Source organism: Pseudopodoces humilis, chromosome 1, assembly GCF_049639895.1.
Source record: "Pseudopodoces humilis isolate 2021_Gansu_Grassland_sample_001 chromosome 1, ASM4963989v1, whole genome shotgun sequence".
Classification (NCBI taxonomy): Eukaryota; Metazoa; Chordata; class Aves; order Passeriformes; family Paridae; genus Pseudopodoces; species Pseudopodoces humilis.
This window is the reverse complement of record NC_142200.1, coordinates 1,103,074-1,129,321: the sequence shown is the minus strand read 5'-3', so window position 1 is coordinate 1,129,321 and position 26,248 is coordinate 1,103,074. Positions and strand designations below refer to the sequence as shown.

General features: G+C 45.6%; 1 protein-coding gene across 1 annotated transcript in view; it reads right to left on the bottom strand.

Moving 5' to 3' along the window:
• The window catches only part of ZC3H3 (zinc finger CCCH-type containing 3), a 126,998-nt gene that overhangs the window by 32,634 nt on the left and 68,116 nt on the right, over window positions 1-26,248 (bottom strand). Inside the window, exon 5 of the mRNA XM_005516862.3 lies at window positions 9,320-9,513. Coding sequence (XP_005516919.2) covers window positions 9,320-9,513 — 194 coding nt within the window. The remainder of the gene's footprint in view (window positions 1-9,319; window positions 9,514-26,248) is intronic.

Below are 26,248 nucleotides of genomic sequence, written 5' to 3'. Positions count from 1 at the left end.
ATTAAATCATCCTTGACTGGTGCAGGGAAGAATGAATGGGAAAGAAAGGCTGGATTTCAGTTTTCCAGGTGGGATGAGAGCGGCTCAGTCACTCACCTGCCAGCCCGGGCGTGTTGGGAAGTTGAGCGAGTGGAATTTGATTGCGCGGCACTGTGAGCTGTCACTCGGCTGCCGGCGCCGACAAAGCCCCATCTGTTCCCTCTGCACATCAAATTCCATCAATGGGGCATTTGAGCCATCACTGAGATGTTTTTTTTCCCTATTTTTTTAAAATTCCTTCTCTTCCCAAGCTGTAGGAGCATCTTTTTTAGTGCCACAATAAACATTCGTCAACATTGGGATGCTCTGAAGATGCCACTGAAGGGTCTCCATTAAGTGCAAGGTTGACTTCCCAAATGATATGGGGGAGAAAGCCCCACATTAATAGGGGCTATTAATAAAATTAATAAATAAATTTATTAATAAATTAATAAATAAACTATTAATAGGATAGGGCTGGAGCATCCTCAGCCCTCTGGAATTCTGTATAATGTTCCTTAAAGCTACACCAGGAATCAGCTCCTGAGGGCAGCAGACAATCCTTCTAAATAATTAATATTTGGGGATAAAAGCAGATACACAGGGATGAACAAGTCTGGAATCACAAAATCATGGAATGGTTACGTCTGGAAGGCCCCTTAAAGGTCATTTTGGCCAGAAAGGAGGAATCACTGAAGAGATAAATATTGGATAAATAAAGGGGCCAACAGCCTCCTGACAGTGGGTCGGAATTTTTATGTAGCAAAAATACATCAATGGAATTATTTTTTGGGGCTTTTTTTTCCCCAGTTTTCATCTTCCAGCAAGAAGTCATACAATAAAATGATGTGCATCTCCCATTCCAGGTATTAACTCACATCCCAAAGGCAGTTTAACTCCAAGAGCTGATCCATTCCATGACAAAATCCATGTGAGATCCATCCAGGTCTGGCAAAGCACCTGGAAGCTGGCAAAGAAACCCTCCCATCCACATTTTTCCACTCCCTGATTATTCATCCTGTATGCAAATCCTCCCCAAACTATTAGAAAATAAATTTCACAAATATTTCTCCAGGATGAGCCAAGCCAAGAAAGCTCCATAATTAAACATTTCACTGTCCACTGGGATTTATGAAGAAAACTCAAGCTCTGTCATGAGGATAATTTTGGAAGCTCTTGCATTATGGAAAAGAAGTTTAAATAAAAGTAAAAGCTCTGTGTACATCCAAGTAACAAGAAGGGGGTGCAAGATTGGGCGTTGGATGTTCCTGACTTTTCAGGAGGTCCAAGGAGCCTAAATTTGGATTTTTAGAGCGGTTGTCAACTCAGAATTCCCAATTGGTTGCTACAAGAGATTTGCATTAATAAATACATAAATAAATATGTATTATGTATGCATTGGAGGGTGTATTATTGAAATTGGGGTGAAATTGGGACATCAAAAGACACTGGAAAATGGGATAAGGGTTAAATTCCAACCTCAGGAGCTGGAATTTGCTGCAGTATGGCCTAAATTAAACAAAAAGCTGAAACGATTCCCCCAGGACTTGACTTTAGGAGTCTCATTTGGTCCAGACAAAACACTGGGCACATCCCAGTCCCAGATCTGTCCTGTTTTCTCCTCAATAACTTCCCAGCCAGGGAGAACATTGGGACACAGCAGTGCTGTCGGATCAGGAGAGCAACTCCCACATCCTTGGCATTGCCCAAGTCCCTCACTATGGAAATTTAAAGAGGTGCCACGGCAAATTCCTCCCATGTGCACACTCCAAGGCAGTGGGAACGGAATGGAAAGGGGGAGAAAAAAGCAGGAAAACAAGAAAAGCTGCCACAGAGAGCATTAAGAACTGCACATTGAGGGCTTTTGAAGTGATTACAGCCGGTACAGCGGTGTCAGCCGGGATGTTTTCCACCCTGTGGAAGGGACAGGTGGATTTCTCTCCCCCTTTCCCGATGATGCAGTCACTTGGAAAAGCATCATCCGTAAGGAAACCCACAGCCCATGCAAACGGGGTTGTTTCTCTTAATGCATCATCCCAGCCCGACGCTGGCAGCTCCGGCGGCTCCGGTGGCTCGCGGTGAGAAGTGATTGTTGTTCCCAATCCAGCCGGGAGACTCTGCGCGTCTCTCCGGAGGGAGCGGGAGCTGTCATGTTCATTAAATGCATGATTACAGCTATGATTAATAGCGGGGGCTACAGCCTAACTCCTTTTTTTTCCCCTGCTCCTAGGAAGGAATCCACAGACAAGCAGTCCCCCGGTGTTTTCCGCAGCGTTTGGCTCAATGTTTGGAATTCCAGCTTTTTATGGAAGAGGAGGAAAAGGCACAATTTATCCTTTAAAACAAGCAGGTCAGATGCTGCGCCCCTTCACCAACATCCAAAAGTTAATTAGGACCTTTTCATGTCCTTAATCCCAAAACTCAGCTCAAGTGGATCCAGGTCCATCTCCGGCATCCTGGTGTTTTTTGTCCATAACCCCGAAACACAGCTCAAGGATCAAGATCCTTCTCCTCCAGGGAAAGGTTGGAAGACATTTCCCTTGGCAGTCCAGGAATTGCACTCAGGAGCAGCACTCGGTGATTTCCAGCATTTCCACATGGATATCACGATGCTCCCATCCAGTCCAACACTCCTGCTCAGCCCCCATCACCCAAGGGCTTGGGATGTAACAAACACACCCCAAAAACAACATTCCAAATACTCCTTTGAGTTAAAAATTGGCTGCAAATAAAAACAGTTAATTATCACCTGCTGAATTATTTAGGAAGGACTTTATTGCTCCAAGGCACAGCTCAAGGATCAGGACCTCATCTCATGGAAAGGTCTTCTGGAGCATCTTATCCAATAATTTTGGGGTTTTTTTTTTAATGGTGGAAAAGCTGTGGGAAACTGATTTAGTAAAAAAAGAGAAAAAAGGGGGAATCCAGAAAAAGGAGAAATCCAGACTTGGGATGACCTGGGACCAAGGGATGATGGGCAAGAGGGTGAGAACACTGTTAGAATGATGAGTATCAAGCCCATTGCTTCCCATCTAATTCCACAATCCCAAATCAAAGATAATTTGTGAAAATCTTCCCCCAATCAGTAGAAAACTGAAATAGGCAGAAAAAAGGGAAGGAATTCAGAGCTGGGGTGTGGTAGGGCCAAGGGATGGGCAAGAGGGTGAGAACATTGTTAGAATGAGGAGTGTTGAGTATCAAGCCTGTTGTTTCCCATCTGCTTCCACCATCCCAAGTCAAGGATAATTTATGGAAATCTTACACACAGAGGGAACCAACCAGGAGTTTGCCCAAGCAATGGCAGGCAGGTGATCAGCTCCACTGGCCAACACTCCAACTTGGGGACGACCACAACAGGGTCATCCCATCTTCCTGTTACTTTTTGCTCACCAGTTCCATGGTTTTGGAGTTTTTCAGTCCCTTATCCCTGTTGAGCTCAGGCTTGTTGAGTTCAATCCTTTAGTTTTGGGATTCCTCAATCCCTTGGCCCCTTCACTCTCAATTCCATGGTTTTGGGATTGCTCAATCCTTTTATCCCTCAGGTGTCAGCATCACCACACAAACTCTCCTCAGCCTGTTCCCACACAACCTGGAAAAGACTTCCTTAAGCAACACTGGCTCCTTTAATAGTTCCCATTCTCATTCCGCCTTGCCCACCGCAGCCTCCTTCGGAAAGAGCAGAGCGATTCATTTTCCGATTCTCTCCTTGGCTTTATTGCTGAACTGAAAGTTTTGAGGCTGCACTCGGGGAAATTTATTTCTTTAATTATTATTCATTTAAGTGGGTTCTGAGGATTTTGAGGATCAGCACTCGCAGCTGCTGGGGGTCATTTATTTCCCTCACTGGACAGCGCAAGTCCTCATTCCGGAGAAGACAAGGGGAAAAAGGAGGGATGAGCTGCCGCTAAACAAGCAGAGATTTTCCCATTTTTCTTCCCGACTGTCCCCACATCCCATGGATGTCCCTGAGTCAGGTGGTCATGAGTGTTTTATGAACAAAGCAACTTCAATTAATGAATCAGCTTCAATTAATGAAGCAGCTCTGGGTTGGATGTTGTATGAGCAGATGTGGGCGAGGAGCAGGATCTGAGCCCTGAAATTCCAGAGTTGAGGAATGGAAAGCAAAAGGGATTGAGCAATCCCAAAGCCAAGGCATTGAGATTGAAGGGGCCAAAGGATTGAACTCCAGAGGGATAAAAGGATTGAACAATCCCAAAACCATGGAATTGAGAGTGAAAAGGTCAAAGGGATTGAATAATCCCAAAAAGCAAGGGACATTGCTCAAAAGGGGCTGAGGGATTGAGCTCAAAAGGGCCAAAGGATTGAACAATCCCAAAATCAAGGGACTGAGATCAAAGGGTCCAAGACATCCCACAATCCCAAAGACACTGAGATTGACGGGGTCATGGAGCTGATCTGAAAAAGGGTGAGGGACTGAAGAAATCCCAAAAACAAGGGATTGAGTTTGAAAGGGGTAAGGGATTGACTCATCAACCCCCAACATACATGGGACTGCACTCCAAAGGGGTAAGAGATTCAGTCATCCCCAAAAGCAAGGATTGAGGCAAAAATGGGTAAGGGAAGGAAAAATCCCAAAAGCAAGGGATGATTTTAAAGAAATTGAGGGACTGAGCTCAAAGACACAGAACAATTCCACAAACAAGGGATTGAGATTGAAGGGGCCAAGGGATCCCTCAATCCCAAAGACAAGGAAGGCATTGAAACTGAAGGTGCAAAAGAATTGAGCTCAAAAGGGGTAAGGGATTGAAGAATCCCAAATCCATGAGATTGAGATTGGATGGATTGAGACTGAAAGGATTCCCCAATCCCAAAGAGGAAGCCTTCAGATTGAAGGGGCCATGAAACTGAGCTCAAAAGGGGCCAAGGAATTGAGCAACCCCAGAAAGAAAGCATTGATCTGAAAAGAGGAAAGAATTGAGGAATCCCAAAGAAAAGGATTGAGTAAAAAAGGGGCCATTGGATTGAGATCAAAAGGGACCAAGGGATCCCACAGTCCCAAAGAAAATGCAGTGAAACTGAGGGAGCCAGGGAACTGAGGTCACAAGAGGTAAGGGACTGAGCAATCCCAAAGCCAAGGGAATGACTTCCAAAGGGGCCAAGAGATTTAACTGAAGATAGGTAAGGGACAGAGCAATACCAAAACCAAGAGACTGAAATTGAATTGTCCGAGGGATTAAGCAACACCAAAACAAGGGACTGATCCTGAAGAACCCAAGGAATTGAGATCAAAATGAGGCAAGAGACTGAGCAATCCCAAAACCAAGGAATTTACCTCAAAGGGAGTGAACATAAAGGGATCCTGGCACCAGCAACACCAAACCCAGTGGAAACCCGAGGAAATCAACATTCCAAATTTCCCTGCTCTTACATCTTAGTGCATTGGGCTGGTCTCTCCTCCACCAATTTTTTCCTTAATCCTCCAGTATGATCCCAACACATTCAAGGTGTGTTGAAGACAGAAGACAGGAAAGTGGGTCAAGACGGACAAACAAGAAGCTTGGGATGTTTCCATGGACATGGGTAAAATGCAAAGCCCAGCACACCAGAGCAAATCCTCCCTAATTCGTCTTTAAATTAAAAGCAGAAGACTGGTGGTGGAAACATTCCAGTCCTTAATGCTTCCTTTCTGTCTGTAAAAAGGAGTGGCTCAGAGGAAGGAGCATCATTCCCACAAGCACTGGGCCAACGGCAGTGCTGAGCATTTCATCACCCTTGAAAAAGTGGGAAGCGCATTTCCGTGACACTCAGCACTTCTAAAATTAGTTGGTAAGCAGGGAGGCCAGAGAGCACTTTCTTCCAGCACCATGGAGATCTCTGAGTGTTGAGTTCTTCCACTGCAGCCCAAATCACGTTCGGGAGCATTTGTGACTTGTCCCCAGACTGAAATAGTGGAGGAAGGAGTCCAGAGATACTCCAAGGGCTGGAGCCCCTCTGCTCTGGAGCTAGGTTGGGAGAGTTGGGAATGTTGAGCTTGGAGCAGAGAAGGTACTGGGGAGAACTCAGAGCCCCTTCCAGTGCCTAAAGGGGCTCCAGGAGAGCTGTAGAGAGAGTTTGAACATGGGATGAGGGATAGGACACAGGGAATGGCTTCCTACTGCCAGAGGGCAGGGATAGATGGGATATTGGGAAGGAAATCTTGCCTGTGAGGGTAGGGAGGCCCTGGCACAGGTTTCCCAGAGAAGCTGTGGCTGCCCCTGGATCTCTGAAGTGTCCAAGGCCAGGTCGGATGGGGCTTAGATCAACCTGGGATAGTGGAAGGTGTCCCTGCTCATAGCAGGGGGTTGGAATGAGATTGTCTTTAAGCTCCTTTCTGACCCAAACCATTCCATGATTCCGTGACCTTCCATCTCCCCAGATGATCACCTTTGCAGCAGAGAGGGGAAACTGAGGCAGGAGGAGACGTTACACAGCAGGATGGAGACAGGAAGTGCATCTGGATGCAGGGAAAGTCCCTCCCAGTTCTGGAAGGCTGAACTTAACCATGTTTTAGTAAATAATTTGTTTCTCTGGGATCAGAGCCACCGTCACAATGTGTGGGAGATGCCTCAGCTCCAGAGGACTTTAAACTCCTCTTAAACCTCCACCTTTGGGAGCTCAGAAATCCTGAGATTCTGGAATCTGTGGTCATGGAGACAATTCAAAAACACCAATAAATAAAAATCACATTGCTCAAGGGGCCAGCTGTCACCTCTGGAGTCCCCAAAGCCACCAGCCTTTCTCCAACCAAGAGCTAAAATCTCAGAATGAGGAAATCATGCAGGTGAGGATTTGCCCATGGAAAAACAGCCTGGACACTGCTGGAGCCAGCTCCAGCTCACAGAGTGCAATTCCTCTCTCGTCAGCGGTGGCGGCTCGTGCTGAGATTGGGGTCAAGGCTGGTTTCCGGACAATGTCAAACCTTAATTTGCTTTCTGCTGCTTTCAATTTTGTGTTTCCCCTTCTGTATTTCTTTGTGAAGCTCTACATTGCCCAGGACCTTTTGCTTCTCTCCCTGATTTCATGGAAATTCCTCGAGTCTAGAAAACACCTTAGCAGCTGGAGACAGAAATGAAGGAAAGGTTCCTTGTGAGTGGAGAAACCAAATTATTCCGCTTGTTTCATTAACTGCCATGTAGCAAATGGTTTCCACACCATCTCACTGCCTATCTTCTAAGACTTCTGCAAAGTGAGAAAATACATGGGTGCCAAAATACGTTATCCCAAAGGGAAAGAGCCTTTCCATGTATGATTCTGCATCTTTGTCTTGAACAGGGATGAGTAGAGAATGTTTAAGCTCTGGGTTTTCTTCTCCATTTGCCTGAGCAATGAATTATGCCATGTCCAAGGTCCCTATCCAGCTGGGAAGGCAAAAAAAAAGTCTTTTGATTTTTTGTATTTTATTTGCAGTTTTCCAGAGACGAGTGTGGAAGGCGCAGAAATCCTTTGGCAGCAGAGCCACACGTGGGATGAGAGCAAAGTTCTCAGCAGCTGCACTGGCTGTGGTGATGCTGTGATTGCTCCAGTGGGGTTATTTATGTTCAAAACACCTCCAAAAATTTTTCCTGGGATTGTAGTGACACTTTCCTTGTCCCCAAGCTGTGTGCCCTCCTCGTCTCTCCAGGACTAACAAAGTCAATTTCAGAAAAGCCATGGAAAACTGCTCTTCCCATTGCTCCTGTTAGCCCCAGGATTGATCCCAATACAGCCCAGGGATGCAGGAAGTGCATCCCAAGGACCAAATCTTAACTCTCCATCAGCATCCATCAATAAATCACTTGGGAATGCTGTGATGGTGTGGATGGATCAGCCCCAGCGCCCCACATCAGATTTTGTACTGTAGAGATAAAACCCCAAACCTATAAATCCAGGGAAAGAGCAGAATTATAACCCACTGGAAGTAAACTCCAAGCTATTAAACTGTCAGAAGCATTTCCCATCTCTCCACTATTCCAAACACACAGTGCCTGGCACTGAAAGGGAAAGGAAAAGCCGTTTTTTTCCATCTTTTAAATAAACTTTGTCAAGTGCTGAAAACACAGAGCGTTGAGCAAACGTTTGCAGCCGATGAGAACACACAAATCTTCCGCCCTGCCAGGCCCAGTTATCCCAAGGCAAGAGGAATTTGTAGAATCCATCCTTGGGAAGCAGGATGAATTATGGGGAGAGATGAAAGATGACATGAAAATACTGATCTACACCAGTTCCTCAGGTTTTGTGGTTACAAAGCCAATGTGCTATGTGGCAGGGGGAAAGAGGCGACAGCAAAATAAAGAGTATCTTCAAAATAATAATTAGATGGGATTGTATTTTATAGGGAATAACCCTGGAAGGGATCTTCTCTCCCTGAGGGGGACTAATTAAACCCAGTTCTCTGAATGAGACCTCACTAGAAGACATGGTTTCAGTGAGAAAGGAAAAATGGTGGGATCACATCCCCTCCATGTCCTGTCACCCCAAATCCCCCCACAAGCAATTCCAAAGCCTGAATCTGCAGAAATCCTCCCATCATACCTTTGGCTTAATCCCTCTTCCAGAAATTTGGCTCTAAGTTGGTGTTTCTCAAAAAAAAAGTTGTTGTTTCTTCCAAACCACCCCTCATTGCCTGATTTCCAGCATCATCCATAAAAATCCTCATCTCTGCTCCGTTCATCCTTCCAGACAGGAAAATCAAGCACAACGCCACCCATTTTGCCTTCCCCAGTTTAACTATCCCCAAAAATTCTCAATAAACCAGTTAGGGAGCAAAAATATTTGAGACAAAGAAGAAATTTTAAAAATACTTTAAAATACAGTTAAAATCTGCTCTTTTTTAAGAGCCACACTTGACGCGTCTAACACAGGAGAAGCTGAAACACAAATTAAATCAAAGCTGCAAGGTAAAGCTGGGAATTCATCAAAATCATTCCACGGTTATCTGCAGAATGATCTTCCCAAATTTTTAGGTGAATACTGAACGCAATTTGATGAGCATCTCAAGCACATTGAACCTTGTGGTGCTGTTTGAAGTTATCCAAGACTTCGCTCATTAAACCAAGTTTAACAGTACATCTCCACAAGCTTGAATTAAGTCTGACTTAAGAAAAACCTCAATTTTCCTAAACCTTCAATTTTTCCAATATTATTTCCCCTTCAGAGCTACTGTAAAGCAAGAACAGCACTTGGCACCATGGGATCTCCACCACCTTTACATCTGGAACTCTACGAGGCCAGAGGATGAGTGGCAACCCACAGGCTGGGAATAAACAGCTAAGAACTGAACTCGATGGGTTTTGGATGTGAATTGGGACAAATTTCTGCTCACCTGCTCTGATGGGAGTTTTGTTGCTCAAGTCCCTGGCCCGGACAGGGCTGCTGGAAGTTTTGGAGAGTTTGTTGGCCGACACCCGGTACATGACCCCGCCAATGCAGCGGAAGCCTTTGTTCCTCCAGCGCTGTTGGACGAGTTGGGATTTGCCACCTTGGAGTGAGGTCCGGGTTTGGTTTAACAATGGGGATCTGCAGGAAAAATAAAGTCAAGGTCAGCCCAAATTTGGGAAAATGTCACAAGGAGGTGCTGCTTCATGAGCAAACCATGGGACTGGAGACTCATGGAATGGTTTGGGTTCAAAGGGATCTTCAAGATCATTCCAACCCCATTGCCACGGGCAGGGATAGTTCCCAATAGGATGGAGGAGATGTATGGAAGAACCAGGGATGTTCTTGCTGCTGACAGAGGAAAAGCTCTGATTCCTCATGACTGACACCAAAAAAATGACCTTCAGGGACTCTCCTTCAACTTCTCCCACCCCTGCTTGCACCTCCAGCCCCAGCAGAAACAAGGAAATGTGGATGCAACCCCATGAGAGAATCGGCAAGGTGGGACCTTCCCTGAGCTTAGCCAAGTTTTATGGAGCTCTACAAGCTTTGATATCCCTGGAAGTGCTTCAAAGCCAGATGGGATGGGACTCTGAGCAACCTGATCCAGTGGGTAGCATCCCTGTCCATGGCAGGGGTTTGGAACTGGATGGTCTTTAAGGTCCCTTCCAACCCAAAACATTCCATGAGTCTGTATTTTTGGTATCATTATTCCTATTATGAATCAGATACCACAACTTTGATATTTTTATTCTGTCCCCAAATCTGTCTCTTGGAAGGATTTTCCTCAATCCCTGCATGGGACAAGTCACCTAAGAGCATTTCCATACTCCACCTGTCACCTGGAGCTGACGCTGGACCTCAGCAGGGTCCAGTGGGCAGGGTTGGGGACCTGTCCCCACCTTCTCAACTCTCCCTAAATTCACAAACTCCTTATTGATGCAGTGGGATGGAGATGGATCGGGAATTGCGATCCAGTTATTGTTGCCCATAACATTATTCTGAAGGACCAGTGAGTTCTGAAGTGACACCTGAGGGATAAATAACACAGAATCCCCAAATCTTTTAGGTCTGAAAATAACTCCAAGGCCATGAAGTCCAACCTGTGACCTGGAACCACTTTGTCAATTAGACCAGAGCACCGAGTGCCATGTCCAGGCATTCCTTGAACACCTCCAGGGATGGGGACTCCATTCCATCCCACTGGACAGCTCATCCCAATGTTTAACAACCCTTTCCATGAGGAAACTCTTTTTGATGCTCAACCTGAACCTCCCCTGGCACAGCTTGAGGCCAATTCCTATCATTCTGTCACAGGTTGACAGGGAAAGGAGGCCAATCCCCACCTTGCCACATGTCCCAAAGAGGCTCCTCTGCCACCCAAAATCTTGTCCACTCCATGACCTGACACCTCCTGCACCATCCCACCTCCCTCCTGACCCACAGCGCAGTCTCCCAGCTCATTCCTATCCATCCCCCACTATCCAAACAGAGCCACTGCAGCCAAATCAAATCTCCTCCAATATCAGTCGCCTTCCTCATTTAGCACTAATCCAAACAGTAATTTGTTTATGCAAATTAGAGCTCTAATTTTGTATTAGCCCAAACTATGCTCATAATGCTATTAGCAGAACGTATATAAACCGCGCATTACCGGAGAATATCCGTAAATTAAGATCCCACTATCCTATCAGCGGAATGCAAACCCCGATGAGCATTTCCTTTAAATGAACATGTGCTCCAAAGAAAAAGAGAGCTGGAAAATGGAATAGTTACATTTCCTAATGCTGAGCGTGACAGCCTATTCATTCCAGAGGGCTGTTGCCACTGGCTACCGAGCTTGGAAAATTTGCTGTATTTTGTGGAAGGGGATGGGAATTCGATAAATTCCTCGTTTCAGTTCCCCCAAGGTTTCCTTCTCATGGAACTGCTCCAGAGAGCACCATCAAGTCTTAGTGACTCACAAAGAGTCACATCGGTGGCATCTCTGGGTGAAGGTGGTGATGGCATGAGGGACCCTTGGGTCATTCATGGATCACCCAGCACATCCCATAAAAATCCAGCACGGCCAAAGTTGCAATCCAGCATTGGCTGCAGGACCTGAAGAAAGGTCTTGTGCCTGTATCAGGGGCAGTAAAAATAATATCAAATATCCAATGTCCAGGAGGGTGACAAAGACGATTCTCCCCCACTACTCTGCTTTTCTGAGATTCCATCTGGAGTTCTCTGTCCAGCTCTGGGTCCCAGCAGTAGAAGGATGTGGACCTGTTGGAGCAAGTCCAGAGGAGGCCACAGAGATGCTCCAAGGGCTGGAACGCCTCTGCTCCTAGAGACAGGCTAGGAGAGCTGGGACTGTTCAAGCTGGAGAAGGGAAGGATCCAGGGAGACCTTCCAATGCCTAAAGGGACTCCAGGAAAGCTGGAGAGAGACTGTGGAAAAGGGATGGAGTGACAGGACAAGGGGGAATGGCTTCTCACTGCCAGAGGGCAGAATGAGATAAGATATTGGGAAGGAATTCTACCCTGTGAGGGTGGTGAGGTGCTGCAATGGAGTTCCTGATGAAGCTGCAGCTGCCCCATCCCTGGAAGTGTCCAAGGCCAAGTTGGACGGGGCTTGGAGCAACCTGGGATAGTGGAAGGTGTCCCTGCCCATGGCTTCCATGGAAATGGAGGATCTTTAACCTTCCAACCCAAGCCATTCCAGGATTCTAATGACGGTATTGCAAAACACTCCCAGGGTTGTGACAAGACCCATCCCAGCTCCATCCATCTCCTATTCTTCAAAGTGAGACATCCCTGGCAGGACCCCAGGATGATCCATTATTCCATTCACAGGGACTGCAGTGCCAATGGATTTGGGACTCCTTTTTTTTCCAGCTGAATCAGTCCTTTCACAGACTTCTTCTAATTCTATATATATTCCCTTTTTTGTTATCTCTGGGTAATACATAGAGATATCCACACACATCTATTTCCATATAGATACACAAATAATTGAATATATATACCCTGAGTATATGTATTGAAATATGAGGTCAATATATTATATAGAATAATAAATATTGATACTTTTATACATAAATCTATATATTATCACCTATATTCTCTGGGTCTTCTATATCCATCAGTTATCTCCAGATATTATTGAATGTATGCACTGAATAGATATATTGAATTATATATGTTCAATAACATCTAGATATATTCAATACATATATTTAATAATACCTAGAGATAATTCATATGAGGCCCAGATACTATTTTTATTCTTAGCACTTTATATTATTCATATATTATTGAATATATAGAAGATATATTGAATTATATATATTCACTAATATATAGGTAATACATATAATATGTAGATATTATTTTCTATATATAATACATTTCTTATTTTCCTTAAGTCTAGTAGAGAGGAGGGAAGAAGTCAGGGGTTCATCCAACATTCCCCACTCTAGTTTGTAGAGAAAAGCTGGGATGTGGCACAGCTGTAGAAGCACTTAGGGCATGGATACACAGATAAACAAATCTATAGATTTATAGATCTATATAGATACACTATATAGATATATCTACATATAAACTATATACAGACATACGTATATATATATGTTAAACATATTTAAATAGATATTTTATGTATTTAAATAGATATTGTATCTGTATAGTTATATCTATATATTATATGTAGATGTATCTGCATATATTAAAAATATTCTGTATCTACAGATATACATTCAATATCTATTGAATTTAAGTTTACACATATGTCCTAATACATCATATTATCACAAAAACACACACATATGAGATAATACATTAAATTAAACCTTTTCTGGCTGTAAATAAAACCCAATCCATCCCAAACCCTGCACAACCCCAGGGATTATTCACATCACCTGAGCCTGACACAGTGGTTTAAGTACCAGTTTAAGATCCAGTTGGTTGAATCCCCCAAATCCTCAGGATATTAATTTTCCTGCCTTGCTGCTCTCAGCTCACCACAGTGGTCACACACCTATCTCTTCTTTACAATTCCTTAGGGATGGCCGAGCTCCGAACTTTGGGAGCCTCCAAATGCAGATGCTGTATCAGAACATCCCCACTGAGGCAGGTTGTTGGAACAGGATGATTTTAAGGTTCCTTCCAATCCATTCCACGAATCTATGATTTTTGCAAGGATTTTGGCAAATGGCAGCAGAACTCATCTCATTCCCCAAAGGGAGTGGGGCTGAACCTCCTCTAACTTAGAGTTGTTGTATTCTGGAGGGAGATAACAGACCTCAGGGTGGTCTCCAAGCAAAGCTTCTGCAGAACATCTCCTCAGACTGCCAAAGCCCAAAGGGCCACCGGACTGAAGCCATGGAATCATCACAGAATGATTCAGGTTGAAAGGGAACTTCAAAATCCCTGAGTTCAAATCCCCCTCCATGGGCAGGGCCACCTTCCAGTAGAAGAGATCACTCCAGGCCCATTCAAGCTGGCCTGGAACACTTCCAGGGATGGGGAGTCCCAACCAGGAGAGCTCAGTTTGAGCTCACTGGAGGCTTGGCCACCTCCATTTCCACCCTCTGGGTAGTGTAAATGTCCAAGCACTGATGTCCCCTTATAGTTTTATATATATAAAGTTTTAATATATTTTTAAAATATTTATTAGAATATTTATTGCATTTATTATTTATCATATTAGGCAGAATATTTATTATATTATAGAAACCTTAAGAGATGTAAAATTTAAGGGAAATTATATTTTATACAGAAAAACCACACCCACTCAGAAGAGCGGGGAGGGAACTCAACTTCCCAACCTTCACTTGCAGGAACCCTTTTTATTCCCTCTGAATCCAAGTTGTTGCTCCCAAGTGCTTGTGTGGCCCCAACACAGCCACCAGTGGGTGTGTCCCCCTCCCTCTTAGTGACATCCAAGCCGGTGGTGGCGGGAAAAAGCCACCAGCGAGGGCAAGGAGCCAAACGCCCACTCGCTTTTCATCGGCAGCGGGATCCCAGATCTCCGTGGAATTGTTAGCCTAATGGAAAGGACAGCCTTTGGAAATTAACTGTATTGACAAAAGAGGATAAAATTAATGAGATAATAGCCGGGCCAAGGACCTGAAGAATACACTGGGCCCCTCGACACGAGGGCCTTGTAATTCCCTTTCTGCCGCGCATCCTGCGGATCTAAAGAGTCCTCCCGTCCGTCCACAAGGCCCCGCTCCGGCAGGAAATTTCATTAACGCTGGAAAATAGGAAAGGTATTAAGCGTGGATAATGAAGGCTAGAGTGTGAACAGTGCCTTAAGATAGTCTTCTTTCTAGCCTTTGTAATGGGAGGCATGAACTTTCCCTTCAAATCCATTTCTAATCCATTTGAAATACTACAGCAAATTATCTCCCCTTCAGCCCAAGAGCGGCCGGCCAATTTACTCCGAATAGAAGTGACAATGCTCCGGAATTTATCGCCATAACCTTGACTACACAAGGTTGAGGGTTGTCTTTCCCCCACCCCCAGGGTGGACAGCGGAAGAAAAATTTTTAATGAAGAGGGGGTGGAGGAACGATATAAAAATGTTTTTAAAACGGCAGCATAGCTGGCGCAGGTTTGACACCAACTACGGGGAAAATTAGAGTCTGGTGCTAAAAATGTTACAAAGGGAGGTCTCAGGCTGATAAAACACTTAAGGCCAGGTTGGATGGGGCTTGGAACAACTTGGGCTAGTGGAAGGTGTCCCTGTCCATGACAAGGGTTTGGACAAGATGATCTCTAAGGTCCTTTTCAACCCAAACCATTCCATGATTCTGTAGGATGAGTTTGGGCTTTTCCGGTGCATCTCTTGAAGCAGCAGCAACTTTACCTCACTCTGAACATGTCACACTTCTGCTCAGTAGGTGCTCGTGTTGACCAAGTCTGATTTTCCAGGATCAAACAACATCCTGCTGTGTCCTTCAAAGAATTACAGAGGCATTTAGGTGGGGAAAGCTCTTCAGGATGATCCAGCTCAACCATTCCCCCAGCACTGCCAAGGCCACCACTAAGTCATGTCCCAAAGTGCCACATCCACACAGATGTTCAATTCCTATGGGGATGGGGATTCCACCAGTGCCTCGGGCAGCCTGCCTGACCTTTCCATGAAAAAAGCTTCCCAATATCCAAACAACCTCTCCTGGCACAACCTGAGGCCTCTTTTCCTGTCTCTTGTTCCCTGGGAACAGATCCCGATTCCCAGCTGGGTCCACCCTCCTGTCAAGGAGTTGTGGAGAGCAAAAAGGTCCCCCCTGAGCCTCCTTTTCTCCAGGCTGAGCCCCTTTCCCAGCTCCCTCAGCCACTCCTGGTGCTCCAGACCCTTCCCCAGCTCCATTCCCTTCTCAGAATGGAGCTCCAAATCTGCTCAGAATGGAGAAAAAACCATCAAAACTTCAGCCAGGAGCCAGCAAGTGATGCTGGAAAAAAACATGCCCTCTTCAAATAATCTATAAAAAGGAAAAAAAACAGGAGATCTCCAAGCCAACATGGAAAATTAAGGTTGAAAACAAGGATGAGTCGCTCCAGCGTGCTCAGATTTAACACCCCCATCCCCTCATCAACACAAGACCACATGATCCAAAAAAACCCCACCCAAACCCCTGCAAAAATTCCCCTATACTTGAAATATAAAATTTTTAGAGTATTTGATGTCTCTAAGTTTAACACAACCCCATGAGCAGAGCAGGAACATCCCGGCAGTGTTCCCAGCCGGCTGAAACGGAGAGGATTTCCTGGCACTGGCGGCGATACAAGTGGCTCTTAAAGAATGGTTTTCTTTTACTACTGGATTTCTTCTTTGGGCTTAGCTTATATTTTTTTCAAAAGTAATCCTTACATAGTCAGAAATCACATTTGCATGCTGGCATTTGAATCCCGAGGAAAGAGCGGATCATCGCGGGGGCAGTGGTTACGGAAAGCAACAGGGAGAGAGGTGAGGAAGGAGGGAGCTCGTTCACGACAAGCCTGGAAGGTAGCAATGGAAAATCCTCATTCAGGAGGAAAAAAAACCCAAAAAATTACATTTTCCTCAGTCATTCATCATTCCTTAGCAAACAACAAAGGATTAAGGGTTGAAAGTGTTCCTCAAACACACCAGGAAAGCTCCAAAGACGCCTCTTGGAAGCTTCTCCATCTCTATCCTCACCCACCAGATCCCTGAAGACCCCAAATCTATAGCTAAAAGCAAGTAATTCCACTGAAATGTTTGATTTATGGGATTTTTATCAATATTGATGCTTTCTTCTTAAAATAATAAAGGTTAAACCTCAAATAAACACTTTCTACATTATGATTTAATGTATTTACAGAACCTGATTGGGATAATTCAAATAATTCAGTCCACTGCTGATGATATTTGAGGTTGGAAAAGTGATTGGAAATTAAAAATAGAAAGGGATGTGTCCTTTCCCAACATACATCCGTAAATACAGAGGATCCATTAGTTTTAAATACACAATGACCAGCAAAAAATAATTAATTAAAATTAATCAAAAATTAATTTGCCCATAAACAATTCCCTCCTTTCAATAATTACTTCTAATTATGAAACAAACACTTAAAAAAAACCCCTATTTTAATTTGGTTGAATTGAATCTGAATTTCCATTCAAATGCAGCTTAATGTTAATCGCAAGGAAAAAAAAATAATAATCCAACCCAGATCTCATTTAGCATTTTCAAAACCTGGGAAAAATTAAGAATTTCAATGAGCACCTATTAAGCTCCTTAATTACCTAAATAAAGATGTACCTTCCCAATAAATCCCCCTGACCTGGAAAGGAAAATAGTTGCAAATAAATTTAATGGCTATCAACCAATGAGAACAGAGATTCCTCAAAAAAAAAAACCTAAAACCCCAAAAATATTAGAAACATGGGATTACACCTGCAATGAAGTGTAAGGGGTTTTTTCGTGGTTTTCCCCAGTTTCCACATCCCATAGAAGGATGCCTCTTCCCAATTCTTACATAGACTGGATAGCTTTTCATAAATTCCACTTGGAAAGACCCAGGCATGAACAAAATATCCCAATCTCCTTGCAGTGGCTTCTCAAAGGGCTGTAAAATTTACAGGCAACTTTGGGCTAAACTGAGGGGGAGCATTCCATGGAATCTCCATGGGGGAGAATCATGGAATGGTTTGGGTGGGAAGGGACCTTCAAAGATCATCCAGTCCCATCCCCTGCCATGGGCAGGGACGCCTTCCACTATCCCAGGTTGCTTCAAGCCATGGACACTTCCAGGGATGAGATAGCCACAGCTTCTCTGGGAATTCCATTCCAGCACTTCCCCAACTCTCGGAGAGCAGGGAAAAAACACTTCATTGGAAGAGTTTTTTCCAATATCCCATCTATCCCTGCCCTCTGGCAGTGGGAAGCCATTTCCCCTTTTCCCTGTCCCTCCACCCCTTGTCCAAAGTCCCTCTCCAGCTCTCCTGGAGCCCCTTTAGTCACTGGAAGGGGCTCTGAGGTCTCCCTGGAGCCTTCCTTTCTCCAGGCTGGACATCCCCAGCTTTCCCAGCATTATCCAGAGCAGAGGAGCTCCAGCCCTTGGAACATCTCCATGGCCTCCTCTGGATCTGCTCCAGCAGCTCCACGTCCCTCTGCTGTTACACCCCAGAGCTAGAGGCAGCTCTGCAGGTAGGATCTCACCAGAGCAGGATGGAGGGGCAGAATTTCCTCTTCTGCTGCCAACGCTGTGGGATGAGCTGAGGACACAGGGAAGTTTGGGTTCCAGCACAAATGGATGAGGCATATTCAGTTTTTCAGCCACCAACAGCCCCAAATCCTTCTCAGTGCTGCTCTCAATCCATTCCCCATCCAGCCTGGGTCTGTTCTTGAGATTGTCCTATCCACTTGCAGGACCTTGGCCTTAGTCTTCCCGAGGTTTGCACTGTCCCAGTCTCTAACAGTCCCTCTGGATGCCATCCCTTCCCTCAACTGTCATTATTGCCTCCCACTGGATTTATTGCCATTTCCTTCTGAAAGGCATTCAGCTCCACACCACCATTCCCTTTCATCTCTCGACTGTGTCCATGAAAAGCCAGCGCTCCACACAGCACTTGGCAGCTCCTGCAGGGCTCATGATCCCGCTTGAAGCCACAGAAAGCCCTGAAATCCTGCCAAAACCTTCCAAAAAACACAGGAGATCCAGTAACACCTCGAGGAGCTCAGAGCAGTGGGAGAGGAGAGCTCATTTCCCTGTCCCCGTTTCCTAAATCCTTACTATTGTTTGTAACCCAATTCATTCCTGCAGGAGATAGAGAGCCTGGATACAAGCCCAGCTCCATGTGCCAAGCACAAAAAACAGGGAAAGAATTTGTGACGGGCTGTGCTCAAGGATTGGTGTGGCCAGGTAAGGAGGGCAGGAATGGAACTGTCCTGGGAGAGCTGGGGGTGTCCAGCCTGAAGAAAAGAAGGATCCAGGGATCAGTGCCTGAAGGGGCTCCGTGAGAGCTGGAGAGGGACTTTGCCTCAGGGATGGAGTGACAGGGAATCCCACTGCCAGAGGTCAAGGAAATATGGGATACTGGGAAGGAATTCTTGGCTGTGAGGGTGGGAAGGCCCTGGCACAGGTTGTCCTGACGACCTGCAGCTATCTCATACCTCAAAGTGTCCAAGGCTGGGTTGGACAGGGTTTGGAGCAACCTGGGATAGTGGAAGGTGTCCCTGCCCATGGCAGAGGGGTGGGACCCTCCATATGCTTTCCTGCCCAAATCATTCTTCAAGCCTGTGCCAGGGCCTCACCACACTCAGGGATGAACTTTTTCCCAGTATCCCATCTAACCCTGCCTTCCTTCCTCCACCACTGCCCTGTTCCAATGCTTGACAACCCTTCCCATGAAGAAATTCCCTGATATCCAATCTCCACCTCCCTTGGCACAACTTCAGGTCATTTCCTCTTGTCCTCTCCACTCCCTGAGAGCCCAACTCCAAACCATCTCCTTGGTATCTCTCCAGCCCTGGGCCTGATCCCACCCACAGCAAGCCACAGGAGGATCCTCGGAAACAATTCCAACTTCTCCAGCAAAGTTTGCGCTATGAAAATGCCTCCCTGGAGTAGAGACAAAAGACCCCCTGGAGAAGACAATTTCCTAACATAAAGCTGTTTTCAAGGTAGGTCAAGTCTCAACCCAAACCCCCCTGCCAAGGTCCCGTTAAACCGCTTAGGCAGAGCCTGAGAATGGAAATGCTGACGGTACCTAATACTCGGCTTTCCATCCCGCTGCTCTAATGCTGGCGGCGCATCAGTGATTACACCAGGAAGACCAGGAACTATTGTCCCGTTAATTAGATTCCTTTTACCCCCATTAGCTCAGGCAATTGGACAAAGTTCATTAGGGTTTAACTCTGATTAGCTGAAATGGAGCTTGCGGCATTCCAGGCAGGCGTTTAGTGGCTCCGTTTGGGAAACTCCAGGACCTGTGTCCACGTGGATTAATCCTTAATCCCTCCCAGACAGTGTCCTACCACCCTCAGTGATGGGCTAAAACCAGAGGGAAAGCGAGAGCAGCTCCTAGACCTTCCCCCGTCCTGGCACAGAAGTGATATTCTTCCCTCTGCTCATCTCTGTAAATCCCATTTCAGAGCTCTGGATGTGCTCCAAGCGCTGGAATATCCCAGGAAGGCTAATTGCTGAGGATCATTCCAATGCTGTGTCCGTATCCCGACCCAAACGGCTCCAACTCTGAATATTTATCACAATAAGCAGTCAGACACAGAGCCAAATCCCACTGGAGGCTTTCCCTCCTGCCTGCTTTCCAAAAATACCTGGGATAATTGCTTTTTCCAAAGATATTTTCCTTTTAAATGCTCTTTTCCTCATGCAGGAAACAGCAATAATACTATGAAAAGCCAGAACAGCTGATACATTTTAATTAAAGCAAATATCTCAGACAAGGAGCAGGATTCCATGGGAAAACAGGAACTCAGTATGGAAGAGGTTAAAGAAGTTCAGCAGGGCTGTGCTAAAGGGAATTATCTGCTGGGAAAACACCAGCTACTGGCTGCCTCTGGAAAACCCCATGCCCACGGCTTGGACTAGGGATGGATACACATCCACAGGTGATGCATTTTAAAAACTAAATTTAAATTTGATTAATTAATTAAAATTAAAATTAAATTTAGCTACAAAGGCAGAGAAAACAGTGCATAAATGATTTTTTTCCCTGAAGAATTGGTTTTCCTGACATTATATTAAACTTAAGGAATAAATAAGAAATTCAGATGTTAACTCCAAGCTTATTTCTCCAAATTTTAAGGAGGTGGTTGTATATCCAAGGATTTATCCTGTCTTGTGGTGTCCTTATCGTTTATAGGCTGATTCACAAAACAACTGGAGCAGCGTTGTCAGCTCTCATTCCTTGGCATGAATTCTCGGCATCCCTGTAATTCCATGATCCAGTAAATATTTATTAATATCAATGCTGTCTATGCCTCGATAAGTATATACATAACATATATGGATTCATGGAATCATTTAGGTTGGAAAAGATATTCAAGGCCGTGAAGTCCAACCTGTGACTGATCCCAAACCTGTCACCCAGACCGGAGCACTGAGTGCCACCTCCAGGCATTCCTTGGACACCTCCAGGGATAGGGACACCATCACCGCCCTGGGCAGCCCATTCCAACCCTCTCCATGAAGAAATTCCTCTTGATGTCCAACCTGAACATCTCCTGGTGTAGTTTGAGGCCATTTCCTCTTGTCCTGTCCTTTGTTCCCTGGGAGCGGATTCCGACCCCTGCCTGGATCAACTTCCTCTCAGGGAGTCGTGGAGAGCCAAAGGTCCCCCCTGAGCCTCCTTTTTTCCAGGCTGAGCCCCCTCAGCTCCCTCAGCCACTCCTGGTGCCCCACATTTTTACAAGCTCCATTCCCTGAACACATTCCAGCCCTTCAATGTCTGTCTTGTGAGGGACCCAAAATTCCAGCTAGGACTGGAGGTGCCCCAGCACTGCCAGAACAGGGGGATGGGACTCTGCCCTGGGCCTGTGGACACAGCATGGCTGCTACAAGCCAGGTGCCAGTGGCTTCCTTGCCCACCTGGCTCACATTTAGCCACTGCCACCAGCACCTCCGAGTCCCTTTCCATCTCTCCAGCCCTTTATCCACAAGACTGGAGCATTCCACGAGGTTGTTGTGATCCAAGTGCTGGATGCAACACTTGGCTCTGTTGACCCTCACACCATTGGACTCAGCCCATCCACTCAATTTCTATCCACATATGAAATACATATTATATATATTTTATAAATGTAGACATGCATAATTAATAAATATGGATCTATAAAAATTTGGATCTGCTTCCAAGAGAAAAAAAAAAAGGTCCAACACTTCTGAGAGTGTCAGTCCATCAGATACTCACCAGGAAGACACTTAAAGGAACTCAGCTCTGACTTAGAATATATGGAATGGATAAAAATGATTCAAAGGCCCCCATCAAGGGGCAGGGGGTTGGTTCCTCGTCCTAATTGCATCGCCTACATTCCAAAGGATATCGCTCCATTATTAAAGGGTCGGGACCATTTTATGTGCTCACATCTCTTCAATTGGAATTTGGATCAATGGATGCATTACAAGCTTTGCCTTTAAGAGCCTAATAAACAACAAGATGGAAAGGGAAATTTGCTGGAAGATGACGCTTTTAAAAATCCATTTCCAGGGGAGAAAACGGGACGAGGTGAAGGGGGGGTGCAACTGAACCAAAAAGCTGGAATTAAAGTTGAAAAGGTCAGGATAAACCTGAGAAAAAAGGGAGTTCTGCCCCTCTGTCCCACTCAGGTGAGACCCCACCTGCAGAGCTGCCTCCAGCCCTGGGGCTAACATCAGGAGGACGTGGAGCTGCTGGAGAGAGCCCAAAGGAGGCCACGGAGATGCTCCAAGGGATGGAGCCCCTCTAGTTTAGGGACAGGCTGGGAGACCTGGGAATGTCCAGCCTGAAGAAGGCTCCAAAGGTAACTCAGAGCCCCTTATGGTGCCTAAGGGGAATCCAGGAGAGCTGGAGACGGACTTGGGACAAGAGATGGAAAACCAGGACAAGTGGAATGGCCCCCCACTGCCAGAGGGCAGGGTTAGATGGGATATTGGGAAGAAATCCTTTCCTCTGAGGATGGTGAGACCCTGGCACAGGTTGCCAAGAGAAGGTGTAGTTGCCACATCCCTGGAAGTGTTCAGGGGTGGGTTGGATGAAGTAACCTGGGATAGTAGAAAGCTGTCTCTGCCTATGGCTGGGGTTTGGAATGGGATGATATTCACTTCCAACCCAAACTATTCTATGATTTTATAATGTGGATGTTTCCTAGAGACAGGTAACAAGCTGCATTTATAAAATAAATATAAATAAATAAAATAATTTATTGGTAAAGAAAATAAATTGATCAACAAATAAAATAAAAGCCCTGGCAGCATTTGCACTTCCAAACAGCCCAGAGATGCTTTTAATCAGGGAAAATTTTAATTGTGGGGGAAAATTTGGGCAAGGGTTAGGTGATATAGGATTTTGATGGCTCCATCAAAACTTAGTATATTGTGTTCAGCATGCACCCGAACAAATTAATTCTTGCTCTCTCATTAAGTCCAAATTAGTCCTTCCCACACCAGACTCATACAGAGTTGTCTCCCTCTGCTGACACCAGACCCAGAGCAATTCCCAAACACCTCACAAACATCTCCAGGCCAACCAAAAATATAGGGAAAACTTCCTAAATGAACCCAAAACTTGACTCCAGTTCATAGTACTGACCCGACCCTCCACATGGTGGGATGTAACTTCCAAGGCGACTTCCACAGTATCATCATCCCCCTCTTCCCATTTATCCATGGAGAGGTGGATGGAAAAGGATTTTAATGATGCTCTAGTTTATCATTACCTGCTCTGCAACCTCTCTCACCAGCAGCTCTAACTCATGTTCCCACTGAGGGTTTGGTCCTCATGAATCTGCTCAACCTCCACCCCCACCCCAGCACTCCCAAATATCTCCATGTGGAGTATCTCCAGTAGGTCCACAGAAAATCCAAAAATGCCACCTTCTGAACCAAAGCTGGATCTAATACCTGACTGGAGGGGAAAAAGGAACAACCAACCAGATGTGCTTCTGAATTTATAAACAGTCAACACCGGCACAAATGGATAAAGCAACAACTCGAAGAACTGGGAAGGTTTTTGTCATCCCACAGCACACAAAAGCTGGAGGAACACTTTTCCTGGGAAGCCTGAAGAGCAGGAGAAGTTGTGAAGTTCACCATTATCTAGAGCATTAGGAAAAGAAGCCCTCACAGAGCTTTTCCCAAGTTGATTTCCCTGGTTTTCACAGATGGGAAATAAAGGCAAAGATTCCCCTGGGAAGAACAGCACGGATACCCACAAGCAAGGGATCTGCTGAGGGTTCTCCAGGGGCTGGAAGCTGGCCACCTCACCCCGTGCCTTACATAGGTTTCCATCCACATCATTAGGAAATGTCTTTTCTCCTCTTATCCAACCCTAAATAATCATCCTAGAAATCCCTGTGACCAAAGGATCATAAAAGACCCCATATCCCAGGCTGAAACTCCGGAGCGAAGAAATCAAATTCATGACTTCAACATTCTGGATCCCTGTAATCAACACTAAGCCACTAAAACTGATTAGACACACTCTGGTGTCACAAAGATGGGACATGAGCTGGGACTGGTGTGAATTGTGGGGATTGCTCCTCTTCCTGTCCCCAGCGCAGCCAACCACAATCCAACTGGACCCAAGATCGGCATCCCACTGACAGGGAGAGGGCGGAAAGCAGAGCCTAGAGAAGAAGACAGCGAGATGGCCGTAATTTATACTCTCCTGCCTCTACTTTATGGCTTTCTTAATTCGGCTCCTGCTACTATTAATGTAGTTAATGTTGAGATTATATCTATTTTCTGGCGTCAGGCAGTGATTTATCCAAGCCATTTTTCCGGAGCCAGCTCCCACGCTGTTAAATCAAGCGACTGCCAATTAAGTGCTGACTGGGGAAGTGGATGCAATCTTAACAGAGATCTAACCACAAATTAATCCGGGCGTTCCAGTTTGCGAGGCCGAAGCGCTGAACCGCGCCAAGCTGAGAAAACAGAAAACAAAAACAACCCCCAAAACAAGGGGAAAAAATAAAATCTACCACTAACTTGGAGAAGAAGGAAATCATCTTTCCTAGTGGGATGGTGATCATCAGTCAAGCTTTGGGGGGTCATTGCGTTCAGGGCTGTCCTGGGATGAGGGGCCATCACCCAGCAACGAAAACCAGGCAGGAGGAGAAGCATGGATTGAGAATTCAAGGGGGAGTTTGGAAATATCTATTTGACAGACTAAAGATGGGATTGGGAGCTCTTTGATCCACCAGCAACTCCGGGTATCCCAGAATTCATGGAAGATCATGTTGTCTCTAGGTTTGTAGGAGAGTCCAACCACATGCCCAGAGTTAATTTTTGATGTGAAATGATAAAATCCTGAAATGGTTTGGGTTGGAAGAGACCTTAAAGATCAATCATCTCATTCCAAACCCTCTGCCACAGGCAGGGATACCTTCCACTAGACCAGGTTGCTCTAAGCTTCATCCAATCAGGCTCTCGACACTTCCAGGGATGGGGCAGCCACAGTTTCTCTGGACAAATCTCAAATTCCTCTGGATGTCCTGGTACCCCAAGACAGGATGTGCCATTATCAACAGCAACACCCAGAGGTTTTCAGGAGAGATCACAGAATGTTTGGTTGGAAGGAGTCCCTGGAAGTCTGGCCCAACCCCCTGCTCAAGCAAGGCCATCCAGAACTAGTTGCAAACAACCAGGTTGAAATGATGGCTTTAAACTGGCAGAAGGAAGGATTAGATGGGGTATTGGAAAGGAATTCTCCCCTGGGAGGATGGTGAGGCCCTGAAATGGAATTCCCAGAGAAGCTGTGGCTGCCCCATCTCTGGAAGTGTGCAAGGCCAGGTTGGATAGGGCTTGGAGCAACCTGGTCCAGTGGAAGGCGACCTTGCCCACGTCAAGGAGTAGAACTTGATGATCTTGAAAAGTCCCTTACCACCCAAACCATTCTATGGTTTTCAAATACCTTAAGGGGGAAGATTTCACACCAAATCTCACACCAAAGCTTGAGAGGTTCTGGGGTTCCCCAATATCTTGGTGGGACTGGCTAGACTCCATCACCTTGGATGCATCTGGACACCAGCTCACATTTGCACATGCCTATGCCAGGAAGGTACTAAAATGCCCATGGAGCATCTCCATGGATGTCACCATCTGCAGGAGGACACAGCACGTACATGTTCAGGAGGTTCCCCTTTGGCAGGTGACCACCAGAAACCACAGAAACTGCTTTAAACCTGTTGTCCTGCTTTCAGGAAGAGGCAAAACAGCTCTGCTCCTTCCTAGCCTGCGACTCGGCCATTAGAAATCCTTCCCTGCGTCCATGATTTGCCTTGGGAGCCATAAGGAAGAGCAATACACGACACTGAGAGTGATTATTAATAATGGTGAGGAGTCGTTGAGATAACAGCTCATGATAAGTGGGGAATGTTTTTATGGTCCTTGAATATTGAGCAGGATTTTTTAAAAAAATTAAAAATAAGACTAGGAGAAATCCAACCCATAGGTACAGGGCAGTATGGAAATTCTGAAGATCACCGTGTTCTGGCCACTCCAATGGGCCGGGATTAAATCAATGGACAAGAATAAACAGGTAAAAGGCTGCAGTGTGTCCTGACAGGTGAAAAGGGCCCTTTGGGGAGGATGGGAGCAATTCCTGCCAGCTGTAGAAATCCAATCTGAGGGAAACACCATCTGGAGTTCCCATCATAAATACTCAATCAACGAGGACAAATGGCTCTGCATCTCCATTGCAATAA